We start from the raw sequence: 22,318 nt of genomic DNA, 5'->3' as shown, positions 1-22,318 counted from the left end.
GTTCAGTGTCAAAGTGCAGACACCAACTACAATGATTTAAACCCTGGCAAACTGAGAGTAAGAAAAAAGGAACCAACAATAACAAGGACAGTGAAAGAAAGAGTTTTCTAAGCAGGGTATTAACAGGAGACACGCGGAGAACAGGCGGGTCTGGGAAGCTTCACGGAACCTGCTGTTGTGTACGTTCAGCCCAGCACAGGCAGCAGGCGGCTCGTGGAGCAGCCGATGAACGTGGACGGGCTCCGGAGCCCCGTGCACACACTGCGCTGAGCAGCTCCGGCGGTGCTCTGGCTGTGCTCTGCAGGACTGGGTGACTCTCACTAACAGAAGCACATCAAACAAACCTCAAAAATGAGCGGCTTATTGAACTTCATGCTGACAGAGCAGGAAAGCCTTGGGTGCCGAGCTGGTGCTCCAACAGCTTTGGACACAGCCCGTGACTTGAAGATGCAAAAGCTGAGACCCGTGTTTAATGCAGACATGCTTCCAATCAACTATTCGATGCTGCTGTGAGTTAGTCATTCCTGTAGCAATATCTCCGTGTAGCTGCCACATTATTGCTGCAACATCATGAGTGTGTTTGGCGTGTGTTCAGCAGCACCAGCAGCACGTGTGCAGCACTGGCATGAAGAGCAGGAAGGTGCTTTTACGGGAGAGGCTCAAATACAAGCAGCAGCAAACACCAGGATCCCTGACAGTGAATTAAAAGGTTAGAACAAAATTCTACTACTATAAATGACATCTCCTATAGTTACGTCTCATTCCTCTAAGCAGCTGATTCTCACTGGCATTAGCGGGAACGAGGAGCTCGCTGCCCATCTGGCCCGCACAGGCCGGTCCAGCGCCCGCAGTGCTGCCCGCGGGCGTCCCGCCAACGCGCCGCCGGGAGAGCGGGAGCCAGCCCCACGGAAACCTCCGCAGCCGCTGCTGCTGCCTTCTCCAGGCAGAAACGGAGCCCAGGCGGTGCTGAGCCCCCATGTGGCTCCTGTCTGCTGCAATCCAGCACCAAGAACCCGTGCCTGACTTCTGATGGTGTGCGACAAGTTAAACTGACTTCCAGTGAACCTGAGGAGCTCACATCAAATAGTTCTTCATTTTAGCTTAGTACCTGCAGCAGAGTATTTCTCGTACTGAGCAGCCACTTCTCTATTACCAAATTGACCTTATTCTTAAGGATGTGACTTTGTATTCTCAGCATCACACAAGAAAAGCAACAGTTTAGCACTTGCACTGCAGCCGTTCCTATGTCAGAAGGATCAGTAAAACCACCTCTCATGCCACGAGCCCAACCCTAAAGCAGACCAAGCAGGATTTCGTGCAAATATGATGAAATAGAGTGTACCTTGATGAGAGAGCTGCATGAAAATTGCAGATTTAGAGCAAGGCAGAGAAGCTTCACAGACAGAATGAAAGAGAAAACGTAAGTGAATAATGTCCATGACAAGGGGAAAGGAGCAGAGATGACGACAGACAAAACGTTCATAACAATGATCTCGCCTCGTTGCTTCCAGACGCAAGAAAATAACTTTTCATGTATTTGTAATGGTAATAAAAACTCACTTGTCTGAAACTGTTTCTTTAACTCAATGTGAATTCACTCAGTGCTGCCAAACACTTGATTTTGGTGTTCAGCAGCTCCCGATCAGAGTAAGCGGGTGACAGAGCTGCATCCCTCTTCAGTCCCACAGCTGCTGCTTCAATAAACGCTGTGGCCCAGCCTTCCCAGTGTCTGATCTTGCCCAGTGCCCTGTGTTTCTCTGGCAGCCTCTGCCCGTGCAGGGCGAGCTGTGCCGCGAGCCCGGCGCCACCGCCGCTCCAGCGCTGAAGCCAGAGCGCTCAGCGCGGGTCTGCAGCACCAGCCGTGCGCCTTTCACACAACCAAACCGCGCAGCAAGCAAAGCGCGTCTCACGCAAAGCTGCACGGGTCAACAGAACGGTTCAAACTAGGGAAACGAACTAGGGTTCATTGAAGTGGAGCAATGCAATGAACCTGGTCCACAGCTTGAGCAAGCTGGAGGTCGCTGATCAAACCCCACGTCTCTGTTCACGTCGCCAGAATGAAGAGAGACTGCTCACGGAAATAGGCACAACACTCAGAAATAGTAAGAGATGATGCGAAAATAGCACTGAAGCAGTAAGCACAGGCTTTCACACAGTAGTGATCCCTCCAGGCTGTTTCATACGACCTGGAAACACCCACAAAGGCCAATTGTTTTTCATTTTTCACCCTGAAAACCTTGTGCTGTCAAATTTAACCTCTGCATCTCCCTGTAATCCCCTCTCCTCGAGCCAGAAGGAACTGAGTGTTTGTATCCATTTACTGCCTTTGATGACTGTTTCTTTTTTGACTGCCTTCACTTTACCATCAGCATATTTCTGGCAATACAGCAGTCTGACCTGAGCCCGTATTCCATACGTATCTACACAAATACTGATTTATCTTCAAGGCAGAGCAGGACCTCCGTGTGACGCTGCCTGCACGAGCACCAGCCCTTCATTTGCAAGGACGTGGGAGAGAGGTTTTGTGCTGGACAAATCCAACCTCTGAAATCCCAGTGTAAGAGCTTAGTAAACAGTGTAATATTCACTTGACTCCAGAATGCGATGAAGTTTGACACATAAACACATTTGAAGAGACAACAAAGCTGAGTTTGGCTACAAACCCGGTAAATCCCACACACTTCCCGGCCCCGTGCGGTGCCCGAGCAGCTCCTGACCTGGGGAGTGCTGGGACGTTGCGAGCGAGGTCATGGAGTTGGAGAGGTTGAGGTTGGCGGTGATGCTGAGCTGGCTCTGCACGGCCGGCGGGTACGGGGACGTGGGCGTCAGGAGGGACTCCTCGCTGGCTTCCTCATCGATTCCAGGCAAATACGTGTCGATCAAGGCGTCCAGAAACTTCACTATGAGCTCAGCGTAGTCTGGGATTTGTGTTTGCTGGGGGTAAGGAGGGAAAAAAAAGGTTATTTTCTTTCTACTTTTCTGTCACTACGAGCTTTGCTCCTGAACTGCTCTAATACCGTGCTGCTTTGGCCTGTAAGTTCTAAAAAGCATTTGATGTGAGCATTTGTACAAACTGATCTGTGCTCTTTTCCAGGTTAATCTAAAGGCACCCACAGACCACTCGTAGGTGAAACCTCAGCAGCACGTGCACGCCCAGGGTCAGGAAAGAGGAGCCGTTCTGCGCGTGGGTGAAGCCCCGCGCAGCCCACACCAAACGCTGCTCCGCTCGGCCTGGCCCCGGCGCCACCGCCACAGGCAGCACGGGCGCCAGGGCTCCGTTCATTCGTTCTGTTGTAACATCAGATCTGTCCTTATGGAATGACGGCTCTTATCAATTTAACCCGATGCTGCAGGGTGCTCGTACCAAACCCAACGCTCGCTCACGGCCCGAGCAGCGGCTGGAAAAACGCGCATTTCCACACCGGCCGCTCCTGCCCCCGCCGTCGTTCCACCTCACTGCATCATATCGGTTCTATGAGCTGTCGCTATCTGCATCTTTCCTGGAGCACCAATGTGCTTTATACAGAAAATGAAGGCAAACCACTCATTAATTTATCTATAATGTACTGGTCTTACCTTGGAAAACGGGCCAGCAAACCTCCATAACCCGTTAAATCCAAAACCTACAACAACAAGGGGATGTTAGCAGCAGGGCACAGGCTGAGCCGGCAGCAGGCGCGGGGAGCGCACGGGGCACCGCCGGATCCGCTTCGGGGGAAAAGAACGTTTCGGTTCGGAGATGCAACACTAAATGTTGCCCAAACCATTTGTAAGATGAAATTAAGGCATTCTGGTTTGTAATGAAATACATAAGTTGTAAAACCCTCAACATTTCAGAACTGTCATCAAAGAAATTCTTGATGGTATTTTAAAAGGTGAATTTAGCGTGTGGATACACATCTCTTTTTAAAACTTCTGTCACCATAGAAGGTTTTATCAACTGTCAGCTGTTCCTTACGGATCTTCCTGGAAAACTCTTGAATAAGGACCATAAAAAATATCCAGGATTTACGTGTCCAAGTGTGACAGTGAGCTTGGGCACTCCAACCCAACGGTTCCCCATGGAACTTACCAATAACTAAACCAACCCCCAGCTCACAGGGTTAACTTAAAACTCATCATTTATCACCATCATTCAGTTTCTATTTCTTTAAATCGGTGAGTGGAAACAGAACACTGACTTTCAAGTTCTTTTTACTCACATGGTGTAATACTTTTAACATCTGGCGCACACCTGCAGTGAGCCACTGTGGTGTTCAGGGCAGTAGGGTTTCAATACGCGTTATTTTTAACAGGATCTATGAAGTTGGAGAGATTCCACACAAGACTGACTATTCCACTAGCGTTGCAACAATTCTGAAACATCTTCAGTAGTAAATGTAACTTAAAATACAGCACATTTTTTAAAAATGGAAGAATATTTACTCTGTAGGTAAGAAGTTTGGTATTGGGGTGGAGACTCCTCATGGTAGACAACACTCTGAACAATCCCGTGAATTGGATTCAACAGATTTGGATCCTGGCACAGTGACAGAAGGGTATTGATCTTGGAATCCAATAAATTATGCCTGAAGAAAAGAGAAGTGGCTTATTTTTGATCATTAAATAAACCTGCAGTTCCCAACCGACTTCAGCAAACAGCGGTTAAAGTGGGATTATCAAAACCTCAGTGATCTGAGAAGTACAAACCAACTCTATATGTTCAGTGAGGACTCTTGTGATGAGCAGCACTCCCAAAACACCGTACTAACAATCCAGCCCACTAAAGCACGTTCCAGCTGTGCTGGTCCAGAGCCCTTTGGAAGGAGGGGCCAGAGTCGCAGGTACTTACACAACAGGAAAGACCTTTGGGAAGACGACGCTGGCCTCCGCCAGGTACTCGTAGAGGATGCGCTGGTCGAACTCGTCCGTGGTGTACTTGACCAGTGTGGCCTGCGGAGGAACGAGCCGTCAGCGCGGTTCTCACCGCACTGCAGCACTTACAGGCTTTGCTGCTCTTGGACTTTAAGGTGGGAAGGTTTCTCAATAGCAGAAAGCAGCACTACGGAGATTAATTTATGTCCTCTGTAGCCATGGAAACAAGTTATGTTATGTGCATATGGGAAACAATAAAACCAGTTGGTAATAGGTTCTGTTTTGGCAAAAAATGTAGCCAGTCAGTTTCTGACAAAAGTGCCAACTGAGTTTCTGGATTACCAGGGACGGTAAATGTATGGGTACATCCGAAGAAAGCACCGGCACACTGTACCTATGTACTAGCTAATAATTTTTAAACTCAATTACACTGGGATTCCAACAAATTTCACTTCTTAAGTTTTACAGTATCATATATTCACATCCCTTTATTAGATAACATTAGTTTGTGATAAAAATCTGCCAGGATAAAGGGACAATTGTTGGACATGTTCTACAAAATAACACAGAATAATGGAAATTCAGTATTTGCTCTCAAAGAGCATTTCAATAATTGCTGTAAGTGGTTCCCAGAAAGTCTGAAGAACAGCAATGAAAGAACAGACTTGCACACCCCAGTGACTCTGGTCCATACGAATTCAGAAACACTGCAAGGAACACGGATGCTGCTTCGGAAGACGAGACCAGCAGAGAAGAGCGGGCAGCAGAGGGAAGCGAGCTTACCAGAACGGTGAGCAGCAGGGCCTGGATTTTGGGGTCAGTCAGGACTTCTTCATCCAGGAGGACGTTCGACTCCGAGACAGAAACTTTTCGAAGATGTGGGTGTTGCTGCGGTGATATTCTCTGGGTTTCTGCCAGACAAAAGAGAGCAACTCATCCAAAGCAAAATAAACCCAAACCAAAATAGAATTAGCTCTTGCGCCACAAACTCAGTCATCTGCAAACTCCAGAGGGCACCAGCCTTTTCATCACGTGTAAAAGCAACAGCTCCGCTGCCCTCCTGGCAGGGCTGCACCACCACATGGGACGTCATCGATGGCGAACGATCACCCCAATTTCCTGGAGGCCAACACAGGCCCAGGGTGGCAGGTCCTGGGGCCCACAGAGCCCTGGTCTTGCATTGCAATTGGGGTGGGGCGGAGGAAGCAGAGTGGGAAGATGAAGAGAGGCATTCGAGGCACCAGCTCCCGCAGGAACCTGCAGCTGGGGCTCAACTCCTCCAGAGCCAAACGGGGATGTCACTGCACCCCGTGCGCAGGACGGGTACACCCTGCGTACAGCTGCCCCTTACTCTGCATCTGCAAACTGAGCAACTCCAATTCAACCCTCAGTTGCCAGTGACATGAAGCCTGTGCTCCAGAAACCACTGCTAAGGAAGATGTTTCTCCCTTACCTTGCAGTAACCTAGACAAATAAACATTGAATTTAGAAATAATCCTTTGTATATATATACAAAGTAATTATAACTCGTATTATTCTTAAAATGTTAGTCCTGTTTCTCACCCATTTCATAATCATTTTCGGCTACTCTCCTCATTTTGGGAGGCGTTGTGATTCCAGATTCCATGTCTTGCCTTTTAGGAGCCTTTGTGTCCGATATCAAATGGTCAAAACTTTTCCTTGTACCTAAAAACAATTTATCATGCAATTAAAAACATTAAACCTAAATCCATATTCTAACTATTTCTGATTTTCTGGCCAAGCTATTCTCCTATTTACAACCTATTGATAGGAATCTGGGGACATTTTCACCATTTTCAGGGATGGCAGAGAAAATACGATCACACCATGCCGCTCTCCATCACAGTTTCCAAAATGCTTCACGATACACATGAGCAGAGCATGTGAGTTACTCAGATATGTAAGCTGTGGGCATGCTATGGTTCCTGGTCACCACATCACAGCCAATTAACATGCCAAAATGTGATTACTGAGAAGGAAGCAGGAACAGGATCGTAATGAAGGAAATGCCCCTCATCTCCACATGCACCATCCAACGTAAAAGGGGCACCAGCCGTTATGCAGAGGAACTCATCTTGTTTCTCTGATATCAAGACTTTGCTTGTAAACACAATGCACTGAGAAGCCATGAATCAAAATCAGATTGCTTCCAAAACATGTGAAATGTTTTGGGACCATCTCTCCCAGCACAAGACAGAGCAGTGGATGCGGTTGCTAAGCTCAGGTATTCAGGCTGGTGGCAGAAAACTGGCACTACGGCTCTTTAGCATCTGGAGTATCTTCTTCTTTCCGCCCCCTATTTTTCCTCTCCTTCAGCACGCACATTTCCTGTGTCACTTCAGCTTCCCCCACTTTGTGATCAAGAACCAAGATAACTGTACAGGGTTCTCCAATTTGTAATTTGTTGAAACTGCATATATTCCTCTGCATCAGGAATCAGCACTTGAAGTCAGAATAAATACAAGTCCTTTTTCTGCAGTAACACTTCCTGAGGCATTCAGTAGACAAATTAGGAAATGAGTTTTTAATAACCTAGCAGCTTTTTAGTGTTTGCTTGGGAAGGCTGCCCCATATCCAAGCTCATGGATTTGCGGGTCCGAGGGCTGATCTGCCCCACGGTGGGGTAGCTGGCAGCCAGGTGTCTGTCCGACCCCTTCGGGGATGACCAGGGCTGGTTCTCCTTTAGTGTCCTGAAAGTGCAGAGAAATTCAATTAAGAAAAACCTTTAAAACCGTGCACATTTAGGCATACACTTTTCAACTAGCCATACTATCCTTACATAAAACCATCTTTCCTAGCAGCTTAATCTCCCAAAAATACAGATTAAGAAACAGCAATCACTTTGCTCGCAAAAATGTCTGAAGCAGAGATAACTCGCAATCTGATACAAATGTAGTGATCAAGAGATACCAAGTAAAGCAATGAAAAGAACACAAACAGATCAGCCTATGAGGCAAGACGTAAGATATTTAATAATGCTGGATGCTCAAAGGAGATTCTGAGTTCAGAAACTGGCTCCCCATGGCACTTCAGGGTTGATCTCTCAGCTGAGCTCCAGGGCAGCTCAGACACAGGCTAAAGGTGTCAAGATTTTCCAATGACGCGGATCAAGTGATTACTTAGTACGTGCCCTGAAGCTCTCAAAAGCACAAACTAAACTTTATTCTAAAATAAGAACCTCAGAGCAGCTAAGCTCTGAAATGGCTTTACTGATCTCAACATTAAATCTATAGGAATTTGGTACCCAGATTTCTCTGTGACTCTGCGTCATGACATCTCAGTATCAGCAGCATATTGGTCTGGAACTAATGAGAGAACTTCACCTTCACTTTATGAAACAGGCTTCAGTTTTCAATATACCACAGTTACCTTTAGATAACTTACTACAACAAATAGACATTGAACTTTGGATGACATCTAAAAGTCAGACAACCAACCTATAGCTAGTGTCACTGTGATGTATGGGATATGTATCCATAGGAACATTTTCCATTGAAACGTCTGTCAACAACAGGGATTTCCTATGTTTTAGGCTGCAGCGGCTTCGAACTTCCTCAGATACTGTCAGCAGAGCTGAAAATTCAAAGCAAGCTAACATGAGTTTTCCACAGTCGGAACACATTGAAGAACGCAAGCAAAATTCCATCCATTTCATTTTTTACTTAGTATAAAGATGATCGCTGAGATGTAATTACACCTTCCTGAGATGTACAGATTAAAAGTAGGTCATTGAAGAATTCTATTCCCCATCCAGTTAGAATTACACAACTTAAACATTTGCTCTCACATGGTCATAATTTCTGTTTTCAGACCCCACGAAATCCAAATGTTTGAAGGAATGTTCGGCCTCCCCGATGCACCTTCCCAGCCGCCCGGGCAGCCCTCGGTGCACGAGGAGCTGCAACGCGGGTCCCCAGCCCGCTGACTCCTGCCCATCCCGCTTACAGGTTTCCCTTATGTTGGTACAATTGTGTCAGCCCAAACCCACCACAATTCCCACAGGAATCCATTCCTGTTCCGTTAGCACAGGTTTAACGAGGGTTTGTTCCACGTTACCTGCCAGGTAAGCCACGCTCTGGGTGTTCACCTCAAACTTGTCACAGTTCCTGTGTTTGTTAACCAGAGCCAGTAGTGTGTGCAAAATCCTTACTGTTCTTGCTACAGTGGTGGGAGAGGGATGCCTGTACCCTAAGAAACGAGGTTAAGAAACCAAATATTAGATTTAATTTTAGTGCATATTTATGTAGCTTTAACATTTTTCAAATATTTATAAATATTTTTCAGCATGTTCTCAGGAAACTTCATGTAAACAGTAAGGAAGCACAACGCTAACAGAAACTGCACGTTCAAGACTATTTTTTTCTGTCCCTTCCCACAAAACCGTAAGATTTCAAATGTCTGTGGCTATACCTATTATCTCACACATCTATCTTCCAAAAGCAGCAGCGAGCCTGAGCAGAGGCCGACACACAGAGCCAGCGGCCCGGGGAAGCAGCGAGCGCTGCAGCGCATGGAGCCACAGAGCCCGGGGCAGCTCCGACACGGGAAACCTGGCAACGTGCTCCGGTCAAAGAACATTGAATTCTGTATCTATTCTTAATCCAAGTGACTTGAAATCCACCACCTATTTTTTCCCCCTTGTCCTCGGACTTGTTTTTATTTCTGTATGTAAAACGAACAGCAATCTGTATCCTCACCTTTCAGGAGGTGTCCCACTAGCGCAAAGTTAAAGTTGGAGTTGAAATTCAGCCCAACAAAATGATCCATCTGCTTGCAGTGCCACTCGAGGGGTCTCCTGATCTCCATGAAGACCTCTTCTGGGCTCTGACCCAGGGAAAACAAAACACGAGTGCCTCGTTGAAAGTCACTCATCACATCTCAAGTGCTTTTTAAAAAGTGACAAAGCAGTGATTTTCTGAGGGTTTGCTCACCTTGTCGTTGAAGACTCGCAGGCTGTCCAGGGTGTGCAGGTTCTGCTCCAGCAGCGCGGTGCCCGCTGAGTACAAGTTCACCTCGTCGAGCTGCAGCACGGCCATGGCCACCCAGAACAGGGCCCTGTGCAGCGGGGAGTCCTGCGGGGCAGAGTGGGGCTGAACCGCCAGCGGGGCCGAGTGGGGCTGAACCGCCAGTCGGGCTGGGGCTGAACCGCCAGCCGGGCCGGGGCTGAACCACCAGCGGGGTCGAGTGGGGCTGAACCACCAGCGGGACCGGGGCTGAACAGCCAGCGGGGCCGAGTGGGGCTGAACCGCCAGTCGGGCTGGGGCTGAACCGCCAGCGGAGCCGAGTGGGGCTGAACCGCCAGCGGGGCCGGGGCTGAACCGCCAGCGGGGCCGAGTGGGGCTGAACCGCCAGCGGGGCCGAGTGGGGCTGAACCACCAGCGGGGCCCGGGCTGAACCGCCAGTGGGGCCGAGTGGGGCTGAACCGCCAGCGGGGCCCGGGCTGAACCGGCCAGCAGCCCCGCGGCCCCACACACGTCCAACCCACCTCCCGTCTGCAGCACTTGGCCTGAGTACAGCAGAAAGTGTGAACTTCACGTACCACAACACTTACTTATATTTTTGAGATTGAACCCATCGTCATAATTGTCATTTATGAACTAGGTTCTCTGTTTACTCCAAAAATCCAGTAGTTTACCTTGTTAAGGAGAGGCTGCAGCTTGGTGAGGGCTATAACCGTAGCTTCTATCAGAACCTGGCTGTTGTAATTATCAGGGCCTTTCAAACAGCTCTCAAGTCCCTTTTTGTGGGGAAAAAAAAAAAGTAATTAAAGATACAACCATAATGATATTTTGCTTTGTAAAAAGAAGATCAAAGCTCTAAACCACAATTGTTGCTCTCAATTATTTTATAAAGCTTGAGCTCATTTTAAACCAATTCCCAAGGACTTTTACAAATGGAGATCTAGAGAGCAGTGATACAGGAATTGCTGAAGGCGATTGCACAGCGGGTGGTAAAAAAGTAACAGTGCAGGACGGGGCGCAAGAATCAGAGAGGAGCTCTTCCACAGGTCAGATGCTCTTCAGTTAGAGTTTATGTCCATAAAACTCCGAATGCTTAAGGGGAAACACATTTTGCACACTGTTTACTTGCTATGGAATGGAACTGTCTTTAGAAAATATTACCTTGCTAAGAATTCGGATTATTTGTTTTATTTGTCCATGAGACACACGTTTACTTATACAGCCAAAGACAACAAGTGCTCTTGGCTGCAGCGATGGGTTATATTGGAATGCAAACCTGTAAAGAAACAGAGTATATCAAACAAAGACACACTAAACAGGCTGTAGAGTTCTAAGTGTACCCCCCAGGCAGGCAGGGGTATGTTTTGAGATCTAGAACATACTTTTGAGCTAGTTCAGTCCACTGGTCCAGCCACTTGCACGTCGGAATATCCCTCATACAAGCCTAAAAAGAATGATATTGTTTGAATACATGTTACACTAAAAAAAGGCTTTTAAAAATTCAGAATGTGCAGGTAGTTTAGTTCTCGAAGTCAGCTACGTCACTACTAATCACAGCCCCTGCTGGGAGACCCGTCCCACTGCGCCGCTTGCCCGTACGAAGCACGGGCCGGGCGCTCCCCCACGTACCTCCATGATCTCCAGCAGCGCCTCAGTGACGGTTTCCAGCGACGTCAGCGCAAAAGTCTCCCTCTCGTAGGAGCCCGGGGAGAAGGACCTGTCGCGGTAGCTGGAGCGGAACGCAATGACCGCGGCCGACTTCACTTTGCTGATTCCAAACAGCAAGTAAAATTTGGGCAGAGAGAACTCAGTCAAGCTCAGCCTTAAAACTTGCTTGGTCTCCTCTGTTGAAAAATGGTTACATATTAAATATAAACCACTGAAATCCAATTGGTATGTTCAACACTCCTAGGCTCACCCTCCCACAAATCCAGAAGCAGATAATCATCCTATGTGTCACTTGGCACATTCCAGCACCTTTTTTTCGTTGCTTTTCCCAGAGAGTGCCCCAAAACCTGTGCCTGTTGCAGAGGCTGTTGAGCCCCCTCCAGGAAGGGGGACTCTGACACAGGGAGAAGAACCTCGTTTGAAGGGGGTTCTGCACGGCGCCTGCTCACAGCGGTTCCGCAGGCGGAGCCGGTGAGTTCTGCTCCGCAACCCCGGCAGCTCCGCTGCGGCGGCCGCCGGCCTGGGCTGCTCTGCACCGACACGGCAGCCGCCCAGAGCAGGGGAATCGACCGCCCTGCTGCCAACACGGGCTATTTTTACAGTTCCGAACTTTCGTGTAATTTCAGCGTTCTTCAAATTCCTGTTTGAACAGAAAGGCTCGCCTTGCTGTGCGTCAAAGCAAAGCTTTTCTTCATATATACGTGTGTGCACATTCACACACTGTCGATATATATAGATGTAACATGAGCTTTCAGATACTTAAAAAAAAATAAGGACAAGATTACATAAACTTTTTCTTCTGCACAAAATCCAGCCTGGGTTTATCTCCACTTCTGTGGTAAGAAGTGACAGATACATATCAGCTAATACCAAGTATTTTTAGGACTGCTAAAACACAGCAGTATGAAAAATCCCTGTTTTAACAGTACAGTTTCACAATTCCCTTATGTAATTGATATTTTTGTTACTATATTGTGCAACCATTCGAAAGATGCACATCAGCCAGTTTTAGCACAGACGTATTTTTTCCTTTCTCTGCATTACAGGAACTTACTGGTACCTTCTTCCCTTTTTCTAGAACTCATTACACAAACGATTTACATTATGCACCTGCTCTAAACCTGACAGTGTAGATTTGGTGTAGATCATATTCTCATCCTGATTTGCACACAAGCTGAACTACAACATGGTATTTTCAAACTCTCAGGACAGTCTAAAGAGAGAAAGACCACCCAAAGATCGATCAGACAAACCGAGGAGCAATCGGCTTCATTGAAAATCTGAAACCACCTTACCGCTAAAGTGAAGCTGCGAACAAGTGCAAAGAGAATGGATGATGTTGATGACGAGACCGTGAGTGGAAGCTCGAAGAGAAAGGGGACCCGTGGCCACCAGCAGGGTCACGACGTGGAACAGGTACGGGAGATGAGCCGCCACGTCCAGGGAGTTGTTGAAGGAGAGCATGAGCATGTACCGCGCCAGGATCGCGATGTCGTCCCACATCAGGTGCTGCTCCAGCGTCGGCGTCGGAGACAGACACGTCTTGTCAATGATTTTACACATCCTGCCGATCACCTGAGAACAGAGCAACCGCTTCGTGTCACTGAGCTGAAGAGCAGAGCTCAACAATCCAGTAACAACCATTACAATTTAACATTACTTGGAACCTATTTTATCATGTTTTTCGCATTATTGCCTGTACCGAGTTGCCAGAAAGCATCTCGGTGCCACATCGTTATGTAAGTTGAAATTATTATGTAAAAGGCAACTCAGGCAGAGGGAACTCACTTTGCTCGAAACCAATTTGACGTTTCCAGAGGCGAGCGCTACAGCTGTGTCTGCCATCACCTCCGCCTTGATGGAGCCCAAGCCCCCCGTGGCGCTGGTTTTGATGAAGCTGTCCAGCACCACATCCAGGAGATCCGTTATCTGTTGGAGACAAAAGGGGCTTTTATCAGTCAGATTAACTTTATTTTCCACAATAAACCACCTTTTAAATAAGCAACCATTTATTCTTTTAGTTGGAGATGCCTAACTACCACAAATGGAAGCATTGGTTTCAGTGCTCTGATCTGGAAAAAAGCCTAATGTAAACTCTAGAAGTGTAAAGCTGAATGCCATCAGAGCACTGGAAAATAAAGAAGAAACTGGATTTGAAGTGGAGGAAAAAACCTACATCCAAGAAAATAAGCAAGATCTCATGTGTCGAAGTGTTTGCTGAGAGCACCAGCCACGCGTGAACACGGCTACCGGGAACACGATTCCTAAAAGTCGGAGTTCATTAATGATTTTATGGAGTATTTTAGAGAACGGAAACTTCGGAAGGACTTGGACAGCACTCTCCATACAGCTACTGCACTGAGGTCACGGCAAGACCCATTTTATTGCTCTGCATTAACATTTAAGTGGTTAAAAACTCCATAATCTGCTTATAACCAAAACCCAATAAATGACGCAGGATTGGTACCTGTCCAAGACTTCCCCATATCTTTGCCTGAATGGAAGGATACATCTGTTTTTCATTTATTGTCATTGTTATAAGCTTATCGAGAATCGCGGTGACTCGCTGGCGCTTGGCATCGTCATTGTGCTTGCAGAACCGGACCAGGTTGGACAGCCAGGGGGTCATGTACTCCAGACACAGGTGTTTCAGTTCAATACCTGAAATAAAAGTCACTTTGTGACACGGAACCAGCACTGCTCTCTGGTTATATGTAAATGATTATTTGTGAGCACTTTTCCTTTCGGTTTTATTATCTATAACAATTACTGCCAGCGCAGAGCGCGTCACCTGGGCAAAGAGGAGAGCAGCAGGAGAGCCGCGCTCCACCGGGCAGCAGGAGCGCTGCAGCGCCTGCCCGGACACGGGGCGCTGCGGATCCCACCCCAGCTGGGACACAACAGCTGTGCATTGGGCTACTGGGCAGGACTACCAAAGATCAGTTCTCTTTAATCTTGAGAACGCATTCTAAACAGCTTCCAACAGCAAAGTCAGAGCTGCCTTACACCTGGAAAAACAGGCTGACAAAAGCCCTGCAACAGAACCAGATTTACAACTGAGAGATATAATCAATCGGAAAAGAATAACTGCACGTGCAAAGTGCCGTGTTTGCTCCAGCAGGTGCCGTTCCAGCTGGTGATGCTGCTCCTGCCGAGTGTTACACAACTTGATTGCTAAGGAACACACATACATGGATAATCTCAAGAATAGCTAAAACAGCTCTAAGAAGCATTTGCAGTTTAAAATCATTGTGACTTAGTAATATGAGGAAGCTGAATTGACTAAGCTAGACAGTGATCAACTTTAATCTCGTCAAATTCCCAGTTAGCAGGAGCAATGCCAGTGCTACTTACTGGACTTGCTGAATCCCGAAATACACTCTTCCAAGAACTCCAAGGTAAGGTGCGGTTCGTTAGCTGCAAGAGTCTTACTAATAGACACAATAAATAGGGTGTTGTTGGCAGGAATGCAGAGACCTGAAGTTTCCAGTAACTGGCCCTCAATCTTTAAATTAAAGGTACAGGTTAAGGCACATAGAAGATTATAGGCAGCAGACCTGTAACAAAGCAAACAACGTGACTTGTAATAGTTTTCTTGTACATTTAAAAATATATGCGTTACATCAAGGCATCACAGCAGTAGCACTGACATTTTCAACATCAAATCAATGCTGCTATATAAGAGATTACATTTAAATCCTGAACTTTTCGCCTGCACCAGTTCAGAGACAACAACATTTGCTTTGGAGAAATGAAAGAAACGACTCCTCCACCTGCTCTAAACAATTTCTGATGAGCCTAAAGAGCACGTTTGAGGGACCTTGGGCTGGACTTGTCAGAAACGCCTCCAGTTCCAGGGGATCCGAAATATCCCCACGTGCAGCTGCGCTGCTGGGAGGGACCGCGCCAAGAGGCACAGCTCCCACGGTATTGAACAAGAATGTTAACACCATGAAAATCAGATGCACCTAATGAACAGCTATTGCTAAGCATCAGCATTTCTCCTTATAGAGAGAAATCAGGTTTCCTGTATGCCTTCGGTCACCCCAACGGTACGTATGCCCTTCCTCATCTACAGAAAACCCAACTTTTCTTTATACTAAAAAGAACATTGGTGGAGTTGTGGTGAGAGTAAAAATGTTTTATTCAAGAGAGATTTGCTAACACTAAGAAAACCTTGGAGAGGATTCACGTTTGTGACCGAAGTCGACGTTAATTGCAAAGATCGGTACCGCAGACTGGGGTCCGAGCTGCCCAGGTTGAGCAGCGCGATGTTGAGCAGCGTCCCGGGCACGTCCTTGGGCCGGATCTTGGTGTGCTGGGGGATGGAGTCGGGCTGCGACAGCTCCCACCGCGTCCGGATGTGGATGATGGAGCGGACGATGGCTTCGCACTCCTGGTGCATGAAGGTGAGCGGCGTGCCTTGGTTGGCGATGGTCAGGGTAAACTGGTTCTCATCGACCAGACAGATTTCCTCTATTTCGGAGGCATAGTATATATCATTTAAAAACACTGTTTGTCCCAGGACTCTCGTTCGTTCTGCTGACGTCACCTGCACGGCTGTCGACCCAACCTTAGAAAGAGAACAGAAAAAATGTTGAGCACCTTTTGTCAACAGTACAAAGAGAAAAGTCTGACAGTTTTGATTTCATAGAGATAAACGCAGGAAATGTTGTTTTTCCTGAAGGGGCAAACTAGCAAGTTGTGATTTCTCCTCAAGACAGAAGAGGAGAATTAAAAGACAACAGAATCATGTTCAAATCCTTATGAAAACGCAACAAGCCACTAGGAGCAGCATCAGAAGGACTTACCTTGATAGAAACCTTGGTGTCTTTATGAGCCAGTTTGAGAGCATTGTGAAACACTTTCAAGTCCTCCTCCAAAGCCAAGGTCGCCGCTGGGAGCTTCTGCTGGTCGTGTTCAATGTGCTCTGCCAGTTTCCCTGGAGAGTCTATGAAAATAAGCCTTTTGCTGCCTTTCAAACCTGTCAAGAGCCTTTCATGGTATTTGGTGTATTCTCTGACCCAAGAGTTACAGTTATAAATAAAAACTGCCGAGACATTTTCATAAGCAAAGCCTGGAAAAACTACAAACCATTTCGACAGAAAGTCTGTTTTAAAGCGATTACTGGGGCCAGCGTGTGTGAGGTCCACCACGATTTCGTATGGCTTTGCATAGTATGGCTTCAGAGTCAGCAGCACGTGGTATATCAACAGGTCTCCGTTGATCTGACCAGTCTTGAACCTGCAAGTAAACCAGACAGACATTGTGGGTTTGCTTTTTAGACCCAGGTTACAAACATCTGAGCGGTGGATGATCGCACATTTCTTCCAGAAGCCAGAATTAAGACTAAGTATCCACAAACCTGCTTCTTCAAAGGGTCTCACACTTTGTTTGCTATATGCTGCAGCACTCTGAGCGTTTCTCAGAACGCTCAGTCCCCTGAGTGCTGCAGGGGATGTGCCCACTAAAAAGCTCTTTTGAGAAAAACATTCAGATAACGCATAAATATTAAGAATCGTTTGTTCTCGTTTAATCCTCCTCTGAACTTCACAAGAGTGGACAGCGCATCTGCCTAAACCAAGTCTCCAGAATCAAACAAAACAAAAATCTACCGGGAAGCATTACCAATAAATCAAACCCAGCAGCAGCTGGTGAACACTGGAGGGATTTTGGATGTTGCTGTGTGTGGAGCTGGCATTAACTCAGCTCTTCCAAGGCAATCGGGGGCTCTGGCAGGAGCTGGTGCTGGCGCGTCCCCGGCGCGGGGCGGCTGCTCGGCGGAGCGTGCGGGGCGCCCGAGCGCGGCGCGGCTCAGATCAGCGCCGCAACGCAGACACTGCTCTGCCAGAGAGACTGGTTCTTCTTTCCCCGCGTTACTTCCTGTTGTTCTGAGAGCTAATTTGGGCACGTCGGTGTTTTTCCCCCTCTAACGTGTCATGGTGCAGTTGGTACCGAGCGGAAGTGTGTCATCTCTGTGGTTTGAGTTCTCCACTTAAGCGACGTAAAATTTCAGTTACAGATTTACTTAAAAAATACCAGCATTGTCTCAATCTATGTGCATATTAATGGCCGTTTGAATCCTATGAGCAAATACATGCACGAAGACATTTTATTTTTAAAGGACTAAATACCTGAAACACCAATTTTCTCTTGACTCCATCTCGGCAAGGTGAGTACACACTTTCCTTCTCCTATTCTAAGTTCCACTTCAAAGTTTCTTAGATTTTATAGAAAATGATATACAGAAGTATTTTTGAAGAGGTTCAAGTAACTCAAAAATAGTAAATATACCATCTCCAACTGCACTAAGGAAGCCAATACAACTTTTTAGTAATATTAAGTGTTATTCCTAATCAGACTCCAAAGAATGAAGGGGACAGGCGCGGGTGAGCTGTGCTGACCCCGCTGGGCACCGACCCCAGCAGCCCCTGCGCACAAAGGCTCCTGCTAAACAGAAACAGCGCAGCTCTTTGACAGTTCCTTTGCTCTCCTGATCTTTAGCAAGGGCCGTAACAACATCAGTTTGTTTTAAGAAAAGCACATCTGGTGCAGAACACCCCGATTGCCACCAGACTCGCTGAGTCCGTGGCGGGAGGCGGCGGGACGGCAGCTCCGGGCACTAGCGGCGCGCTGGGCTGGATCTGTGCCCCGCGGGCGGCCCAGCACACGCGGCCCAGCCCTGCGTGTCACACTGATGCTCCGTGTGAAACACGGGTTTGCTTCTAAAAAAAGGCTTTGCTGGTTTTGCTTTTTTCTGTCCTAAAGTACGCGACAAGGCATCGTCCAGGCAACCTGCACCACACGCAGCTCAAACTGCCGGAGCTGTGCCCACCGAGGCAGTTTCTGTTCACACTTAACAAGAAGGATCAATCTCAGAACTGAGCTTAACTTTAGGTGCACTGCAAAGTAAAAGATACATGTATCTTCTACTGCTCCTTTGCCACCTAAGGAGAGACCCACGGTTTGTCCTGATCACATCACCCCTTCCCTTCTGCAGAAAACCCTTCGGGTTCTGCCAGGCAAGTTCACCCCTCTCATTTTCGGGAGTGAATATATGAAGTTCTTTGGTGGGCGCACTAACTTTTGACTACGATAAAAGTAAACGTTGTCCGGGGAATAGCTTCAAGAACATGTCATATGTATTTATAAAATAGCACTGTTACTATGGGTCATTCTCTATAGTACTTACATCTGAACTACATGTAGTGTGTAGCACCCAAAGGGAACATATTGTCTGCTAACAGTGCCAGGTGAAAGTGGACAAGGGGTGGGATAAGAACCGCGAGGTGTGGAGGCAGCAGCGATGGGATGGGACGGGACGGACGGGACGGGATGGGCTCCAGCACTGGTCCCGCTCCCTCCGGCACTGGCAGGTGATGGTCTCAGACTGGCTACTGCTAACGATCAGTGTCCTGCCCTCCAGACACACATGCATTGGAACAGACAGATGGGGAACAGAACATACCAATGGCAGGATCAGTGGCATAGTTCTCTGCGGTGTTTTAAAGAAACTGTCACAATCTGTAGCATGTTTGTGAGAAGCACATCTGTGATAAATAACCTTTTGTATCAAAAATCAGAAAAAATAGCAAACAAAGGCTTTCCTGGGCATTTCTGAAACAGCGCAGAGAGCCACGCTAAGAAACATGAACAATTAAAATAAGTTACTGCTGTCACTTGCAGGAACATTTCAGACTAAAGCTTTTCACTCGATCACCTTCACGAGCGCGGTCACGGTCCCAGCCAGGGGAACACGGGAAAGTACGAAGTAGTAATTTGTAAACTCTACATGGTTTCTCGTTTCTGTGTAAAAGCAGAAGCGATGAGCGCGGGCTGGAGCGTGGGCAGTTCAAAGAGGAGGAACCAGCAGCGCCCGCGCCGCCGACAGGAAACACTTTCCTTCTTCTCTTTGCTCCGTGTTCTTTTTACATCTTCATACATTCTCTATAAACCTCAAACTGTCAGAAGTTTGAGACGTCTTCTTGCAGAATCCCAAGTACTTGAACTCCTCCTCCTACATCCACTAAAAATGAGGTCAAGTTACATCTACTTTTTCATCCAAAAGGCTTCTGCCTCCCATTCCCTGAGAAATCAATTCAAACCTCTACGAATGAGCGTTTGCTAAACACACACCACGATTTGTGTTTTTGCAGGTGACTAAGTAGGAAGATGAAGACAAAGCGATGCAGTGAACCACACTTTGCCCTCCCTGCCATGATAATCTTCTCTCTGTGTCTGCCCACGAGCACAAACCACACCGATTATCCGAGCGCCACACGTGGAACCTGGAGTCCCACCAGCCAAAATCTAAGTGGAAGACAGAACGCAACACCGGCCAATACAAATTCTCCTCTAAGCGTCAGTTTCAACAGCAACACGAGCAGAGTGGAGGCGCAGACAAGCACCACGCAGCCCTCACCAGCCAACCCGGGCGCCGGAGCCGTGTCTGCCGCCGCGGGACCGCGGAACCGCAGCGAGCACGGGGGGACGGGCGCCAAAGAAACGTGCGAAGACAACAAGTCTCTTATCCTCGTTTGCTTCATTATAATAGCAGTACTTGTGCTCATCTGCACCTTCTTATTTCTGTCGACGGTTGTAATAGCAAACAAAATGTCACATCTCAAAAAAAGTGTGCAAGGAAAGCGCAGGCCCAGGAGCAACGGGGACATCGTGGCCACGAACAGCTTGTGGCCAACCACGGCCGGAACGTGGCAGCGCATGCCGAGGGAGGCGACCGGCGCCGAGCTGGTAATGCAGGAGTTAATAGCGGGGAGAGACGCTGCCGTCCAAAGGAAAACCCAAGACGGAACTTCTGAGAAACTCACCAAAGAAACAGATAATGAGCAGGAAAACAAAGAACCAAAGTCACACAAACCCATTTTAGCCAATTTTGTAGTTGAGATATAATTCATCCATGGGTAAAACCCCACCTTTGCCTTTTTGACATCATTAACACGAGGCAAAAACTTAGTTTTCAAGTAGCAACACAAATGTTAACACAGGAAAACTAAATTGAGATCTGAGGGGTTTTCCTTTTATGACAGTGCAATGCTGTAGGAACCTGCAGATCGACGAGGGAGTAAGACTGTGTTAAATAGCTTTTTATAAATAGTGTCAAGACTGGTTTTACTCCTTTGACTGGAAATCACGGCGGCAGGAGCTGAACGGGCTAAAACCAAAGGCCGGGAGTTCGCCCGTTGTCCGAGATCGTCGGCAGGAGAAGAGGAAAGGCGCGTGTCCCCGGCAGCCCAGGGGGTGCCGCGCAGACCTGCCCGCGCGCCGCCGCCAGACACGCAGAGCTCAGCCACAGCCCGGGTGCCGTTCAGAACCCGCAACTTGTCTCCAAGTGCCCTCTCAGGTTCTCCCACCAAGAACTTCTTAAACCAGCTTCATTGCTTTTCAACCAAATTGACATTGGAATCATATTTATTGTGCTTCAACGTTGTGTATGAATAGATGAGTTTGTATTATATGTTATATGAACTGTTTCAATTTGTTAACCCCAATAAACTGGCAACATCAGTTTTTAAATGATTTATGTGATACTGTTTCTCTAAGTCACAATATTACAAAAAGGTTACACAAGGCATTATGGATATTACATTGTAACAGGTGCTGGGGTAGTACAGGGCTCTCTGACACCTGCACCACAGAAACATCCATATGGAAACACACTCACCCTGTCCTAACACAGCCAATGAGAACACGCCCAAAATGTCTTCAAAACCCACGACTTTTCGTTTCTTTATTCTCATAGAGACCAGTTTTTTCCCGTATTTCGGGAGATGCTGTGTCACTCTAAGGAGATACGAGAAGTTTTCCACAGGCTGCTCAGGGTTAAGGAACATCTGTCGCCCCACGGATCCCAGTGTCGAACCTCCCAGCGGCAAAGCCCAGAACAGCCCGCAGCCTGCAGCGGACACCGCGGCACACGGGGCGGCTGCGGGACCTGGGACTGAGCCCTCGATTCGCCTCCCAGTCCATCACCCGCAAACCGACCCGCAAGGGCGGGCAACGCAGCCGCAGCAAAGCCGGAGCAGATGCCGCTCAACGAAGCCAAGAGAGCGCTCGACCTCAGCAAAACGCAACTGCCTGCGCCAAAGGTGGGTTGTGGGGTAGGAACATACAGCTGGAAGGAGTTTGCGAGTTCAGCCCAGAGCTGGGGGTCATTAGAAAGTACGTTCATTGGAGATGGGGAAAAAACCAAACCAACCAAAACAGCCTGCAGGGCAAATTCCAATGAATCTGCCATGAACCACGTACTCAAACCTCAGAGCTCAATGGCAGGAGGTGCAACACAGTGCAGAAGTAGAACGGGAGGACAGGGGATTATGTCAGGCACTGCAAAACGTGAGGAGAAAGGCTAGGAAGAGTGTGACAGCGATGGCAACCTGGTATGGACGGCAGAGGAGCTGAGAACACCTCACTCTGGTGCCAAAGCCAGCCAAGGGCAGGGCCGGGGATGCTGCATTGCAGTTGCCTTTTCCTTCCCCAAAATGACCACAAGCACATGAGGCAACAGCGCAGGCGGTGCAAGCGCTAACAAAGAATCTGAGAGCGCAAACGCGAGCATCCAGGCTGGTGTCACGCTGCTCAGAGCCGGGACGGTGACAGGGTTTCCTTCTGCCGGGCGGCCTCGCCAGGCTAAAGTGCTCAAGGGGACCAAAGAAAGCAGTCTGGGTTACACCAACGGTGTGGACAAGGACAGACAGAGTTGCTCGGAGAGCACGGCCCCGGTAACGACGGCAGCGAGGGCCAGCGCCGGCCAGACCGACAGCGACACGGACAGCAGGGGCACAGGGCAAAATCTG

The 22,318-nt window shown here is 47.9% G+C and overlaps 2 protein-coding genes across 2 annotated transcripts in view; one reads left to right on the top strand and one right to left on the bottom strand.

Annotated features, from left to right (window-relative positions):
- The window catches only part of NF1 (neurofibromin 1), a 68,855-nt gene that overhangs the window by 4,212 nt on the left and 42,325 nt on the right, over positions 1–22,318 (bottom strand). The window contains exons 37-57 of the mRNA XM_080356787.1: positions 16,316–16,748; positions 15,737–16,077; positions 14,859–15,061; positions 13,972–14,165; positions 13,293–13,433; positions 12,800–13,079; positions 11,466–11,680; positions 11,219–11,280; positions 10,998–11,112; positions 10,511–10,612; positions 9,807–9,947; positions 9,573–9,699; positions 8,932–9,063; positions 8,313–8,448; positions 7,408–7,565; positions 6,418–6,540; positions 5,638–5,765; positions 4,832–4,932; positions 4,426–4,568; positions 3,577–3,623; positions 2,718–2,934 (exon numbers count right to left, since the gene is read on the bottom strand). Of these exons, the coding sequence (XP_080212913.1) occupies positions 2,718–2,934; positions 3,577–3,623; positions 4,426–4,568; positions 4,832–4,932; positions 5,638–5,765; positions 6,418–6,540; positions 7,408–7,565; positions 8,313–8,448; positions 8,932–9,063; positions 9,573–9,699; positions 9,807–9,947; positions 10,511–10,612; positions 10,998–11,112; positions 11,219–11,280; positions 11,466–11,680; positions 12,800–13,079; positions 13,293–13,433; positions 13,972–14,165; positions 14,859–15,061; positions 15,737–16,077; positions 16,316–16,748 (3,539 nt within the window). The remainder of the gene's footprint in view (positions 1–2,717; positions 2,935–3,576; positions 3,624–4,425; positions 4,569–4,831; positions 4,933–5,637; positions 5,766–6,417; positions 6,541–7,407; positions 7,566–8,312; positions 8,449–8,931; positions 9,064–9,572; positions 9,700–9,806; positions 9,948–10,510; positions 10,613–10,997; positions 11,113–11,218; positions 11,281–11,465; positions 11,681–12,799; positions 13,080–13,292; positions 13,434–13,971; positions 14,166–14,858; positions 15,062–15,736; positions 16,078–16,315; positions 16,749–22,318) is intronic.
- Positions 19,677–20,504, top strand: EVI2A (ecotropic viral integration site 2A; the record flags this gene model as incomplete). The annotated part of the gene is made up of 1 exon (XM_080357333.1): positions 19,677–20,504. One exon carries the CDS (start codon positions 19,677–19,679, stop codon positions 20,412–20,414), a length of 738 nt encoding a protein of 245 aa, XP_080213459.1. The 3' UTR covers positions 20,415–20,504.

Source organism: Nesoenas mayeri (genome assembly GCF_963082525.1).
Source record: "Nesoenas mayeri genome assembly, chromosome: 20".
Classification (NCBI taxonomy): Eukaryota; Metazoa; Chordata; class Aves; order Columbiformes; family Columbidae; genus Nesoenas; species Nesoenas mayeri.
The sequence above is the reverse complement of the archived record's forward strand: the minus strand, read 5'-3'. Positions and strand labels throughout refer to the sequence as shown.